The sequence below is a fragment of the Biomphalaria glabrata genome, chromosome 14 (assembly GCF_947242115.1).
Source record: "Biomphalaria glabrata chromosome 14, xgBioGlab47.1, whole genome shotgun sequence".
NCBI classification, from domain to species: Eukaryota; Metazoa; Mollusca; class Gastropoda; family Planorbidae; genus Biomphalaria; species Biomphalaria glabrata.
In genome coordinates, this window is record NC_074724.1 from 15836138 (window position 1) to 15850704 (window position 14567).

General features: G+C 32.8%; 1 protein-coding gene across 3 annotated transcripts in view; it reads left to right on the forward strand.

The window, feature by feature from the left end:
* LOC106055233 (uncharacterized) overlaps positions 1 to 14567 on the forward strand; it is a 58124-nt gene that overhangs the window by 15605 nt on the left and 27952 nt on the right. For all 3 annotated transcript variants that reach the window (XM_056010308.1, XM_056010309.1, XM_013211420.2), the window contains exons 5-12: positions 3122 to 3325; positions 4824 to 4904; positions 5790 to 6083; positions 6691 to 6957; positions 10065 to 10352; positions 10929 to 11207; positions 12079 to 12396; positions 13722 to 14030. In XM_056010308.1, the coding sequence (XP_055866283.1) occupies positions 3122 to 3325; positions 4824 to 4904; positions 5790 to 6083; positions 6691 to 6957; positions 10065 to 10352; positions 10929 to 11207; positions 12079 to 12396; positions 13722 to 14030 (2040 nt within the window). The remainder of the gene's footprint in view (positions 1 to 3121; positions 3326 to 4823; positions 4905 to 5789; positions 6084 to 6690; positions 6958 to 10064; positions 10353 to 10928; positions 11208 to 12078; positions 12397 to 13721; positions 14031 to 14567) is intronic.

The window sequence follows — 14567 nt, forward strand, 5'->3', positions numbered from 1 at the left end:
CGCTGGGCTTAATATCTAAGCCACACGAGCAGACAAGGTGCTGGACTTAGTTGTCAGAGGCTATTTGAGACTCATGCCATTAGGAGTATTTTAAAGACAATGGATTCTTATTCCAATTGACTCCCCCTGGCCATGTTAACCTTTGAAACCATAATAATATTATTAATATATCAGAGCACACTAATAGTAAAACGTAGACCTATACATTTTTATATAGTTATGTAGAAGAATTACGAAACTGTTTAGGCCAAAATGTATATGTAGGCTATATTATATTCGTCGTGTAAAGAATACAAAATAATAATTTCCCTGTCTTAATGGAAACCCTCTTGTATTGCTTTAAAACTGTTTTTAATGAAAGAAAAAAACTATTTAAATAATTAATAATTAAAAAAAAAACACAGAACAAATGGAGAGACTGAGAAGACAGAATCTGTTGGGCTTTGATTTCCTGTCAAATTTGAATATTCATAGGAATTTTCTGAGGTTTTTGTATAAATATACGCGCTAAATTTCTTTAAGAGGAATGAACCAAGTTTCAACCAAATATTAAGCATTGGTCAGAGCAGGACACTATTCCATGATCCATTTAGTTACCTAACTATCTTCTACATCTTGTTATAAAACTGCTTCCCCATTCGGTTTCCTCAGTAATTGCAATAGCACAAGCATGTTCAACTTGCACGTTTCCTATGTTAACATTCGGATGTTTCTTTGGCTTGCTAAATATTTAATGTTATTTTTATTTTGTTTAGATTTCATCTCCTTTTTATTCTCATATAATGATTACATTCACATTTTGTATACACTACTTAAGACATCAAAACAATGCGATGAAGACTTTCGAGGACGCATGATTGAATGTCTTACACTATTTCACAATCTAAACTTCTTCGGATTCAATATTTTTTTTTATGTCAGACTAATTTTTTCATGTCAGGCTAATTTTTTTTTTGGTCAGACTACTAAAATATGCTTTCACTTACAACTATACACACGACATACAGGTTAACGCATCCACGTTGAGCAGTCAAGGTTATTGAGAAGTTGTAGATAGTTTATGATCATTTACACTGTTCAAACTAATATACCCGCTGCAGTTCATCAATTATAAATTCATAATCGCAGATATACGAGCATATAATACTCTCGAGTAGTCAAGGCTATTGAGAAGTTGTTTATTGTAATATACCCGATGGACAGCAATGATAAAGTCATAGTCCCAGATCTAGGAGCATTAGCGAGTAGTCAAAACAAGATCAGATTTTCATGTTCATTACAAAGAGCGAAGATCCAAAATTGATGCGTTGAACAACTGATAGGCCTATAGGCTATTTGTGTGCCGATTATTACGTGCAATTAAAAAAAAACAAAAAAAAAGATATTTTAAATTCAAAACAAAATAAAAACATACTGAGCTTTGAGAAAATTGAATAATTTGCAGCTGTATCGGAATTTTAATTAGTTACAATCAGGACTATCCCTGTTACTTAACCAAACTCTCCCTATCCCCCCCCCCCCTCCTTTGAACATACAAGAAAGAAAAAAAGAATGGGATGATATGGAAACGATTGTCACCTCAAACTTGCGATTAGGGCTATCCACCATTACAATATACAAAACTTAATAGAAAGCAAATCCTTACACTAAAGCTTCAAACACTGGTTTTGAATTTAATGTTAATTTTGGTACAACATTCAGGAAATTTTGAGGGAGCTTTTTAAATTTTATTTTTATCGGTTTTTACTAAAGTGAATTTATTTTTTCACTTTGGTATCACACCCAAGTTCTCAACAAGTCAAGAGTCATGGGCCCAAACGGAGTGGGTCGTGGGCGGCGCCTTCGACATAGAGGTCACGTCGTTGGCCCGGGTTCATTGAACCCCTTCGCGCCAAGGATGCTACGCCACTGCCTCAGAGCATATTTTGCCAGTATACTGGCTTTTCGGGGGGGGGGGGGGGGGGGGGGGGCTTATAAAATTACTCCGTTTCTTGTAGTTAGAGTTTTTAAAGTTATTTCTTAAAAAATAATAATAAAAGAAACGAAACCTTCCTTTTTTAAGCGTCTTAGTCTTAATGCAATAAACCTGGATTATTTTTTTGTAAACCTGAAAAGCACCACATAAAAAAATATGGCCTGTGTGATAGTAGTACAGGCTATGTGATAAATCTTATAACCTATTATGGAAGTGATACTTCTTACTCAGACTCATGTAAACAGTATTACCAGCCATGCAGTCAAAATATTTGATATTCTCCTAGCTAGTCTCCTACAATAGCCCGAATTGGCGAATTATATAGGCTACAACTAGTCTAGGTCTGCAAGAAGTAGTACAAGTTAAAAAAGCAACCACTTCCAAGTGCCTCAAGACACTCAAGTGAGGCTCGAGTGGGCATCATGACATGATGATCATATTTTTTCTGATAGATCTAAGATCTAGATTACAATAGATATTAATAATTATGCATCAACAGATCTATTGGAATATCTTAACTCAGAAAAGATTTTATTATACTGGGACTAGAGTGGTACAGTCAACTTGGCTAGGAAAAATTTCCCTGCCGAGCTCAAGAAGCAAAAGTAAGCTGCGTCACAGAGAAACTCAATTTTACAAGTCTGTGGGCTGTATAGAAAGAATAGATCATTAGATGCTCTTTGTACTTTGTGTTTGTGTGGCATGGCAGGATAAAAAAGCTAAGAAGCCTTGCAAAATGGTGTCCACAAAATGGACCAACCGCATCATTAATGTGCAACAGAAGCACAGTGTTGTTGAGAAGCCAGAAATGATAGCAAAATGGCACCTAGGCCTCATCTAGTAGAGTTCATTATGAAGAGAATGATCGCCCTTGCCCTTGTGTCTATTGCAAGAGTCAATCACAACGATAGCGCACAAGATTCTTTTGCTCAGGCTGTCCGTCGCAACCTCGGCTCTGTGTGAAACATTGTTTTCGTCTACACCATGAGGATCTGATAACAGTTAATCCAGGCTAGATTTAGAGACTTAAATATTTATTGTTAGCATTGGCTGCCCAGGAGAATGCAAACCTTGGCTGCCTGGTAGCTATGCAAATTATTATACACCCTAACAGAGGAATATATGTATTACTTTTTTTTTAAACAGCACCTATTAAAACTAAGCTAGATTCATCATGCCCTGATGGTGAGTCTGTTATAAAAGGCTACATCAAAGCTGGAACATCGGCAACCTGCAAATGCTTGAAACCTCAAAGTCATAGACATGTTTTTGGGAAAGTGTATTGGTCCAATGCAAACATCACAGACTCATACATGTCATCACCTAAACTGACAGTAACTTACCCTAATGGTGAGTACATTATTTCATAATAGAATGTCTGAACAAGATGTTGTTAAGCAGATTTAATTATAATGTAAGTAAGTGACAAATTGTTATGAATTGCTTTGTAAATAAATACATTATGCTTCTTGTAGTTTTTTATTTTCTATCTTAACACACACACAAAAATGCATTATTAAACAATAAAAGGATTGAAATGAATTATATACTTGTAAAGAGTCAGGACCTTCAACACTGTTTACAATGTAACTTCTCAAGGAGTTATAATGCTATACTATGATGTCATCATTACCCAAATATTCTCACTCTTACTAGAAAAGCTAAAAATAGCTCAACCCTTTCCAGATGACTAGCTCAGGCTAATGGAATAATCTAGAAGCAATTGTAACAAGTATGAGAGACATTAGTGGTTTGAGGTTTATTTGATAAATGTGGCAGTAGCATTGCTAGTTTATTAGATTTGATTCTGTAAAACCGAATGTTGCAATTCATAGGAACTACAATTGTTCATATTCCTTAGCAATGTTTACATGGTTTAAGTTTGTGACTTTACTTGATCCAGGGGAACATAGGGCAGCAACCACACCTCTCTACCAATCTCGGTTCTGTCGAGCAGCTTTCTTCATTTGCTCCCATGTCATTCCAGTACATCCTCAGCTTCACTGATGACTGACCTCTTCCAATTTTCCTTGGGCCTACCTACTTTCCTCTTTCCTTGTGGATTCCAATCTAGTGCCTTGCAAAATGTGTCTTATCCAGCTCCACTTCGCTTTTTGATATCTTGGTCTACGTTTTTTTTTTGTTAGTTCTCTCCCACAAATTGACAGTAAAAAAAAGGAAAATTTGTTATGACCCTAGTGGCGGACTGAAAGGGTTAATGTGTGTGCGGCCTACTGACACACATGATTCAGGCCAATCACACAGGTCAAGGGCTGTTGAACAAGGGACATTACTGCTAATGCACGCAATATGGCCAATGTTATGGTCATGTTACCAAAAAGCCTTTACAGACGAGAGACAGTGTGTTAGAAAGGATAGTAGAGTCCAGGACAGCAAGCAGTATTTGCTAGCAAAGCATTTGAAGATAGTGTAGCCAATTATGTTTATTGGTTCTTGTTGATGTAATTGTAAATAAACCGCCACCTTGTTGTCCACTTCTTGTGTTAGATGTACTGTGTTGTGTTGTTGGGCAGTGTTTACAGAAGGCCTGAAAAGGAGAGAACTTAACACTATACTGATTTCTGGCCACCTAATTCCTATTATCCGGTGTAGTCATCTGGAGTTTCTCCATTTTTGTTTTAGTGACTCTCCATGTCTCTGAATCGTGTTTGTATAAAATAGTTTATTTTTTTTATTGCTTGATAAACATACTTTTTACTTTGGATGCTTTTTTTTTTTATTGACAAACCATTTTAAATGAATATTTTCAATTTGTGTTGACATGAATTTATTTGATCAATTTTAATATTTACTAATTTGTTTATAATATGCTATATATGACTTTCAGATCACAACAAAACATTTTATTGCAGAGCCTCACCACTTGAATCAAATCCAATGGAAACAAAATTTCAAGCACTGTTTGCTTGTAAGTTACACAATTTTGATCAGTGTTCCACTCCTGAAATTTTTATAATGTAAGGTATATATATATTCTAATTCTAATTCCATTTAGTGAGGGCTGAAAACTAAGAAGAAAAATACAAATTATATCAATATTTCAAAACTATGAAAATTGTCTTTGGGCTGGTTATAATATCATGCATGGGGCTGATTAGAATTAAAATTCTTGCCACCATATCAATTAGCCACTGTCTTTTTGCAACAAATCAAGGATTAAAATTTTAAAAGCTAGTACTAATATTTTCACATTTTTCACTCAGTAAATCTGTTTTATTTAAATTTATTGTGAATTCTAAGGTCATATACTTATTTTGTAAGGTGGGATCTATAGGTAAGCGTAGCTCATTAATTCAACCCTTAACCACAACATTTAGAAAGAAATTAGTTTTAAATGTATTTTAAATTTTAGTTTGAACATTGACTTTCAATGCCTTAAATATTTTGTTGTTTTTTGTGTTGTAAGCATCACTGTCATGGTCTCCTATGTATTCCCTATTCAATGAAACTATTAATAGGACAAATGTGAACTTCAAAGAAAAGTAACAATCAGTATTCATTTTAGAACATTTATAAAATTTAATTGGATTGCTTAAATATTGTTATAATGCTCCTGTCTATTTATAAGATCACATATTATGTAGTTGAGATAAATAAGTAAAGAAAATGGTTGTTTATTTTTTTTAAATATTTAATGTTTAAACTTTATTAAAAATGTTCTTCTAACCATTGTTCAAATTTTGACAATATTTTTATTTATTTATATCAAATCTGTAATAGTTTAAAATAAATTTGAAATTTCTTTTCTTAAAAAAAATTATTATTTACATTCTTGATATTATTTGATTTCCAGTTGGACCAAACAGCTTAGATATATCTCACCAAAACCTAAAAGTTGAATTGTGTTCCAGTGTCACCATTAGGTGTTCCGCAAGTAGCAGTTCAGTCTATCCAGGAGTTAAGTTTGAGTGGTTTCTTGATAACACTGACGCCCTTGTTATCACCCCTGAGATTTCATCATCAGAACTGACTTCAGTTGTGCTACTCACAGCTCGACTGCCAGGGAAATACATTCTGACTTGCAGGGGAACTAACAGCATCTTTTCTGACATTACTACAGAGACTCATACAGTTGTTATTATTGAAGGTAATAATCATGCCATTTTGAAATGTTTCTGTAAATTAGCTTGGTTTTAGTATTATTTTAAGATTTCTTGGGTGCTAATTGGTAGTGTGGTCAGCTTGTTTAAATCCTTGCTCTGTTCACGACTTGATTTAAATTCATAAATTCAAATCAAGAATGGAAAATATAATATTTTTTTTTTTTCATTTTATGCATGGGTGAGTGGTTACTAGTTTAGCTACCTATCAAGGGTGCTTGAATTTAAGTATTGACTTGAACTCAGTTGTGTTTGCCGAGCATCTAAAGGCAGCACTGAAACCTCCTCTCAGATTCCCTCTCTCTCCACATGTCTACAAAAGAGATTGGACTATAGTGCACTGCACATGATACGGCATGAAAGATTTGCTATAAATAAAATAATTGTGTAGGGATTCAATGTCTGTTTCCTTACCCCAAATTTAACTATAAATGAAGATTATATGATGTATTTATACACTACTAGCCACAGAAACACTCAACTTTTCTCTGCAAAGGATTGTCTTTCACTTTCTTTAGCATTTCTTTAAAGATTCTGAAAGGAAATCAATTTCATTCTATAAAAATATTTTGCCATTATTGTTTGTATTTTTAGCAAGCAAGACAGTGCAACCTAAAATAACTATTGACAACCACAACCATACTTTGAGACAGTCCTTACAAGAAGTGAACATAACATGTTCTGTCAGTCAACTTAGCAACATAAGTTTCTCTTGCCTCAACAAGACCCTGACCAAAACAGCCACATCAGTCTCTTTCATCTATAACATGACAAAGGAAGAAAATGGCTTCATATGTAACTGCATATCTAAATATTCTTGCTATGAGCAAAAGGTTGTGACATCACCAATATACTTAGCTTGTAAGTCCTTTTAATAATTCATCAAGCACAAATTCATTTTATATATATAATTTTATAATGTCATTGTCTCAGAATGCTAAATCACAATTCTAGCCAGGAAATCCTGCTTACAAAATATTTTCTGCTAAATTTGAGGATTTTTAATCTACATTTTCTTTAACACATTAAATATGTTGTCAGCGATTTTGAGGACTTAGTCTAGTCTTTCCATTTTTCATAAATACTTGTGCTAAGAAAAATAAAAAAGCTGTTCAAATGGACTGTAAATCGCACTAGTGATATTATATGCTGTTTATACTTTGTAAACAGGAACAGGTTTAATTGACATAACTTAATCTATATATATATACATATATTTTTAGTTTGAAACTAATACTTGACAGCAGTTTTAATACCCTGAAGTTTTCTTTAGATCTTTATTAAAGAGTTAACTTTCGTTGTTTAATAGCCTATATCTATATTATAAAGTAGAATGTGAGGGGTATGTATGTATGTATGTTACTTATAGACATCAAAACCGCTTGACCAATCTTGATAAAACTAGGCAGGAATGTTCCTTGTGTACCAACTTAGACCGTAGTGTATGTATTGTAGCCCTAAAACAAACTTAAGACCCTAAAAAAAAATAAAGTTGTCCGACTCTATTACAGCTATAGTATTTTATGGATCTAGGCCATGTCTACAATGTTGACATGAGAAAAGATAGAAAGGATTTAGACCTAGATCTAATTTTAAGAAATACACTTTGCGCAGATAGTTTTTTACTTTGACACATGAAAATACAAAAGAAGATCCATTGATTTCATTATATAATAAAATTAATCTTCAATTTTGTGTTTCAAAAGCATTTTTTACATTAATTAGTTCCTTATATCTGTGATTACAGATTTCCTGACGAACATTCTTTCATTAGACAATACCGTAATGAATCGCGTACTAAAAATTAATTCGTTTAATTGTTTACTTTATAATCCCATCCCTAGATCTAAAACTCTAATTCAACTCTAAGATGATAAAACTTCTCTTCGCACAGATAGTTTTATACTTTAACACATAAACATATTAATTAAAGTCCATTCATTTCATATTTTGATCAAATAAACATTCAAATTTGGTTTTCTAAAGCTACATTTGTTTACGAAAGCTGCGAAGCCGAGTTGAGATAGGCCTAGATCTATATTCATTCATGAATCGCGTACTAAAAATTATTTCGTTTAATTGTTTACTTTATAATCCCATCCCTAGATCTAAAACTCTAATCCAACTCTAAGATGATAAAACTTCTCTTCGCACAGATAGTTTTATACTTTAACACATTAATATATTAATTAAAGTCCATTCATTTCATATTTTGATCAAATAAACATTCAAAATTGGTTTTCTAAAGTTACATTCGTTTACGAAAGCTGCGAAGCCGAGTTGAGATAGGCCTAGATCTATATTCATTCATGAATCGCGTACTAAAAATTATTTCGTTTAATTGTTCACTTTATAATCCCATTTATTTAACAAAGCTATCGCTCTTTTCGTTTTTAATAGATAAGAATGTATCGACTTTGGGTAAACCATTTTCGCAAAACTAATTTTATTTTTGTAGCGAAACTGAAATAACGTGAAAGGATCATTAGCTACGTTTAACATACATCTAAATCCAATCCACTAGATTATTCAAAAGAAATGTTTTAATAAAAAAAAAAATGGATTTAAGCCTATTAGCTATTTTGATTTGATAGCATTATTCACACTATTTTTACATTGACACATTCGCTTTACTTATTACATTATTATTTCGTTTATTTGCTTACAAAACACTCTCAGTGACTATATCGAAAGTAATGCGCAAATAAAGACCCGCGGGTCGCGGGTAACATATGTCTAGTATCTTATATTATAAAGTAGAATGTGAGGCGTATGTATGTATGTATGTTACTTATAGACATCAAAACCGCTTGACCAATCTTGATAAAACTAGGCAGGAATGTTCCTTGGGTACTAACTTAGACCGTATTGTATGTATTGTAGCCCTAAAACAAACTTAAGACCCTCAAAAAAAAAAAAGTTGTCAGGCTCTATTAATGCTATAGTATTTATGGATCTAGGCCATTGTTAACAATGTTGACATGAGAAAAGATCAAAAGGATTTAGACCTAGATCTAATTTTAAGAAATACACTTTGCGCAGATAGTTTTTTACTTTGACACATGAAAATACAACTGAAAATCCATTGATTTCATTATATAATAAAATTAACCTTCAATTTTGTGTTTCAAAAGCATTTTTTACATAAATTAGTTCCTGATATCTGTGACTACAGATTTCCTGGCGAACATTCTTTCATTAGACATTACCAATTGGTTACACATTAACACATCTCTCTACTGAGTCTATTCCTAGGCCTAGGTCTAAATCTCTTATTGAGCTCTAAGATGATAAAACTTCTTTTCGCAAAGATAGTTTTATGCTTTAACACATAAACATACTAATTATTTTCCATTCATTTCATATTTTAATCAAATTAACATTCAAATTTGTTTTTCTAAAGCATTTTTAATACATTCGTTCGCTGTTCGTTAAATAAAGCTGCGTAGCCGTGTTGAGATAGGCCTATATTCATTCATGAAAAAAGGTCATGCATGCGCAACACAGAATGAACTCTATAAAAGACAATTTTTAACTCTAGATTAGTGTAGATCTATTTCTACCTCAAGATCTACTTAATACTGTAACACACGAACATACAAAATTAAGTCTATTCATCTCAAATTTTAATCAAATATATGTAGGTCTACAAGCAAATGTTTTAATTTGAACAAATGGATTTAAGCCTATTAGCTATTCTGATTTGATAGCTTCATTCACACTATTTTTACATTGACACATTCGCTTTACTTATTACATTATTATTTCGTTTAATTTGTTTACAAAACACTCAGTGACTATATCGACAGTAATGCGCAAATAAAGACCCGCGGCTCGCAGGTAACATATGTCTAGTATTTAATATTGAAAGTGTCCTAAATCATTTTTATATACTTTAATGCAATCCTAAGATTCAGTTATCTAAATAATCATATTTTAGTTTTGTTTTCATAACTTTTGAACCGTAGATGGTCCTAGTGAGGTTAAAGCCTCCACCAGTGTTCTCAGCTTGGAGCTTTGTAAAGAGGCAATATTCACAGTTGCAGTCCCTCAAAGTGATGTCTATCCAGGGGTTTCCTTTAGCCTTAAGGTGGATGTTCCTGGTTCAATTAACTGGGAGCTTACACCTGAGAATGTGAGTGCAATTGTGAAAGTTAGAGCTGAAAAAGCAGGGGAGTTTTCATTCAACATTCAAGCTTTCAACACATTTAACAGCAACATCAGAGCCCAGACAGCAGTTAAGGTTATTGCTTATGGTAAGTTTTAAAGATTTTAATTTTCATTTCAATTTATTAAGTATGATAATTGTATCATCATTATGGCATCATGTATTTCCAAGATGTTATTTCAGGCCTATAACATCTGTTTAGTTTGCACGAGGAGCTTCAAAACAATGATAAAAATGCACAGAGTAACACAATTATCGCTAGTCGCTGAATGAACTCTTTATGTTGTCTGTTGTATTTATGTGTATTTTTCTGTTGTGTTGTCTTTATATGAGAAACGAGTCCTTGTAATCACAACAAATTTCCGTAAGGATCAATAAAGCAGTCTTAGTCTTAATTATCAGCAACACCATATTTATTATTTGAAAAAGATTACTTAATATAGATTGTTCCAGCCATAAGCTAGTGGAAATACATTGCACACAATTAATTTAAATAATTTCTTTATAGACTCCAGATTATTTAGTATATAGACTACTTTAATAATACGTAAGAAAATAAAAACATATAAAAAAAAATTTCTCCACAAAACTTAATATATAAAGAATTTTAGTAAATCCAGTAAAAAACTCTTTTTATAAAAAAATATGTTTTTTTTTTGTTTAGATTCACCTTCACTGAAGCCAACACTTTTAATAAATAATGGTGAACTGGTGATAGAAGGAGTCTCATCCCAAGATGTAAACATCACTTGCAGGTCTCCCATTGGTAATGTGACTATAACTGTTTCCTGCTTGGGAACCACTGTCTCTCATGTTGGAGCAGAACTAACAGTGTCCAAGAATCTGACCAGGTCAGACAATGGTGAACTATGTCATTGCTATGTCCAATACACTCCAAGTTGTTTCCACAATGAGACAAGCACTGTGCATCTTAATGTTACATGTAGGTATATGAAAGCACTTCTCAAGATTTCAGAACACTAATATCACATACAACTTTTGTCTCTGTGCAGTGTTATAGGAAAATGTTACATGGAATCAAAATTATCTTAACTTCATCTTTTACTTCAGAGTGTAACAATAGCTGATGCAATTTTTAAACAATCTGTAGTTCATACAGAAAGTATATTATGTTCTCTTCTTATTTAAAATTCTAAGTTTATTTATTTTTTTTGGTAGAGAAATGCTTTAAGAGTTGAGTCTAAACTCAGTTGATAAAACTCAATTATTTTTTCTATGTCATCATTGTTTTCCTCCTGGCGCCGACTGCACTAGCCTCAAAAGTGTTGGCTTTATCTTTATTTGCATGGAACAAGTCTTGTATATATTACTCACTGTAATTATACTTTTTTGAGATAATGAAGTGCTATTTTTTTTTCTTTATATAAAAAAAAATAGTTATGTTTTGCTCAAAAGCATCAATTGTTAAATAAATTAAATATATAACAGTTAAAGCAACAAAGCAAAACTTTGTAAATGGTAGATTAATACTTTATTAAGTTTATTAGCATACAAGCTTATCACTGGAATTATTCTAATCTATGTACTTCTTCAAAAGATGCAATTTCTCATATGACTAAAGAGGCCAATTCTTGATTCCAATTCACAGATTGGGTGTTTGTAATCACCAGACACTTTAGATCAGCATTTTCATCACTTTTCCTACTTCTGGTGTGTACATCATCTGTCTTCCAAGACCCATTCTTCATGCTTACTCTTCATGTGGATCTATCCTGTACTAGCTTTGAAACAATGTACGAGACCTGGCCAAATAGCTTTGGACTCTAGTAAATATTTGTTGTCTTTGTCTTCAGATCAAGCAAGCATCACTAGCCTCACAGTCAATGAGAAGCCTGATGGTATTGAGCTGATGGAAGGAGACACCGTCACACTGAGTTGTCTGTCAGACAGCAACCCTCAACCACACATCCATATAGAAACAGAACATGTCCTTCACCTCATACCCAGTATTGTCTTGAACAACAGCACCACTGAGTTTGGTCAACACATGTGGCAGTTTGTTTATCAGATGCCAAACATCAGCTGCAGGCAGTCATCAACATATACGTGTGTTGCTTGGAATGGGCTGTTTGATGTGAAAGTCAGGCAATCCGTCACAGTGTCTGTCAGGTGTAAGTCAATCCCAAGTATCATATATACTCAATCATGAGGATGCTTTTAGTTTTCTGTGCTATTACTTTTATAAAAGTTACAAAGATGCTAACTATTTATTGGGAACTGTTGGTCTTTAAAGAGATAATTTAGTAGTTTTCAGTATAACAGATATCTATTTAAAAATGTCCTTTGATTATTACAAAGCTGTTTTTTTCTTTTAATGAGAATTTTTTGTTTCGTTAAAATTGATCTAAAGCTAGATAGATTTTTTAAAACTAGAAACGCTACACTTAATAATCATAAACAATGCCAACACTATATCGCCAGATTCATCAGTCAATTTATTTACACACTCTCACAGTACGAGGTTACACACAACACTCTGATATGAACTTTCTTACCAAGGGGAATAACTCTACAAACTAATACCAAACACATACACATAAACACAATGTCAACAGATGTAAGTTCTTTTTAAAACTAGTCCTATAAAGCCTTTGACATTAAAAGGACATTAGTCTTCTTTTACAAAGGTTAAATCAACTCTGTGTGTCTGTCTGGTAAAATGTTTCTACATGTTATTTCTCCCATGCATAATCTCAGTTCAAGCTGAAATTTTGAACATTTATATCTTTTACCTGATGAAATCAGAATCAATACAAAAAGATTTACCAATTAGTTAATTATTTATTGGTAATTAATTATATTGTTTGGTATAGAACACTGGAAGGACATTGTACTTGACTGATGTGGTGGTATAAATTGAATGAATCCCTTTTATACTTCGTAGGAAAGTAGGTTGCCACTTTAAAGTTTGAAACTAACAATATATAACTATACAGCCTTCTATTTTCATAAGCACTTACCTGTCACAAATATGGTTATTGTGTTGTCTAGAGTAGGCTTTAATGGGGCTTGAACCTTTGAGTTCAAATTCTGGCCACAGTAACATTCACAGGATATCCCCCTCTATCTTCCCCCACTGCTTTCCCAACTGATCCAGACAAATGATAGCATCATAATATATTGAGAAAGCTAAAAGTTCGAAATTGCAATAAACAAAATTAATTGGTACAAATATATCACACAGATTTATTATTGTTAGTCTAGATCTATTACAAATTTAATTACATGACTAATCCAAACTAATTTGATACAAGCTTTTTCATTGTTTTTTTTAATACATTTTTCATGTTTTTCTACTATCAATATTAGTCTAAATTTAAAAAGAATAAATTAATAAAGTTTCTAAGTGTAACTTGGTATGGCTCTTAGAAACTATTCTTTCAAAGTATATTTATAAACTCCTTGCCTTATTTGTGTATATGTCTGTAATATCTAGGTGGTGTGCAACTGTTGGATCAGTCTACAAAGCTGCATGAGCTTAAAGGGAAATCCATCAACATGCTTGCAGCAAACGTCTATCTGATTGGCTACCCAAAGCCAAATAATTTGTCCTTACTTGTAAGCCAGAGCAAGGAGCCAGTCAGCAATAGGAGCTACACATTGCTGTACAAAGATACACAATTCTTTTATGGCACCCTCTTTGTACTGATAGACAAACTAACAGAAGAGCATGTGACACTCTATACTGTGAATGTTGGCAATGGAGTTGGATCAAACCTCGAGTTTGAGTTGAGTTTTATGGAAGGTAAGGCTCTGATTTAATTCACCAGTCTATACTAGAATACATCATGGTGTCTTTGATCACAGACAAATATTGTTTATGCTTTCTTGGGGTGCTGAACCAAAAGTCCTGACTTTAAATCTCTGTCGAGGCTGGAGTTTAGGATCTCTTTATTGGCACTTTTAGACTGTTTTAATGGGTATGTAATATTCATTTAGGAATGTTGTTACTATCATTGTCACCCTTGTTAACCCTTGACTATAAAGACACAAATTAATGTAGTGAAGCATTAATAAACAGTTGGTCAACAATGTAACACTGCAGTGCTTTAATTAGAAAAAAAAAGCATAAGCTTATCTGCTGTTTCTATGATTTCTTTAAATATATATTATGAAATTCTTGAAATCATATGTTTAAGATTAATGACAGAGTATGACAATGGAAAAGTGCAACATAAATTAAAACATAATAAAAGTAATCCAGAACCTCTACAAGGAGGTCACTAGATCAGTGTACTTCAACAATAACACTGAGGACTGGTTTAAAACTACAGTTGGAATA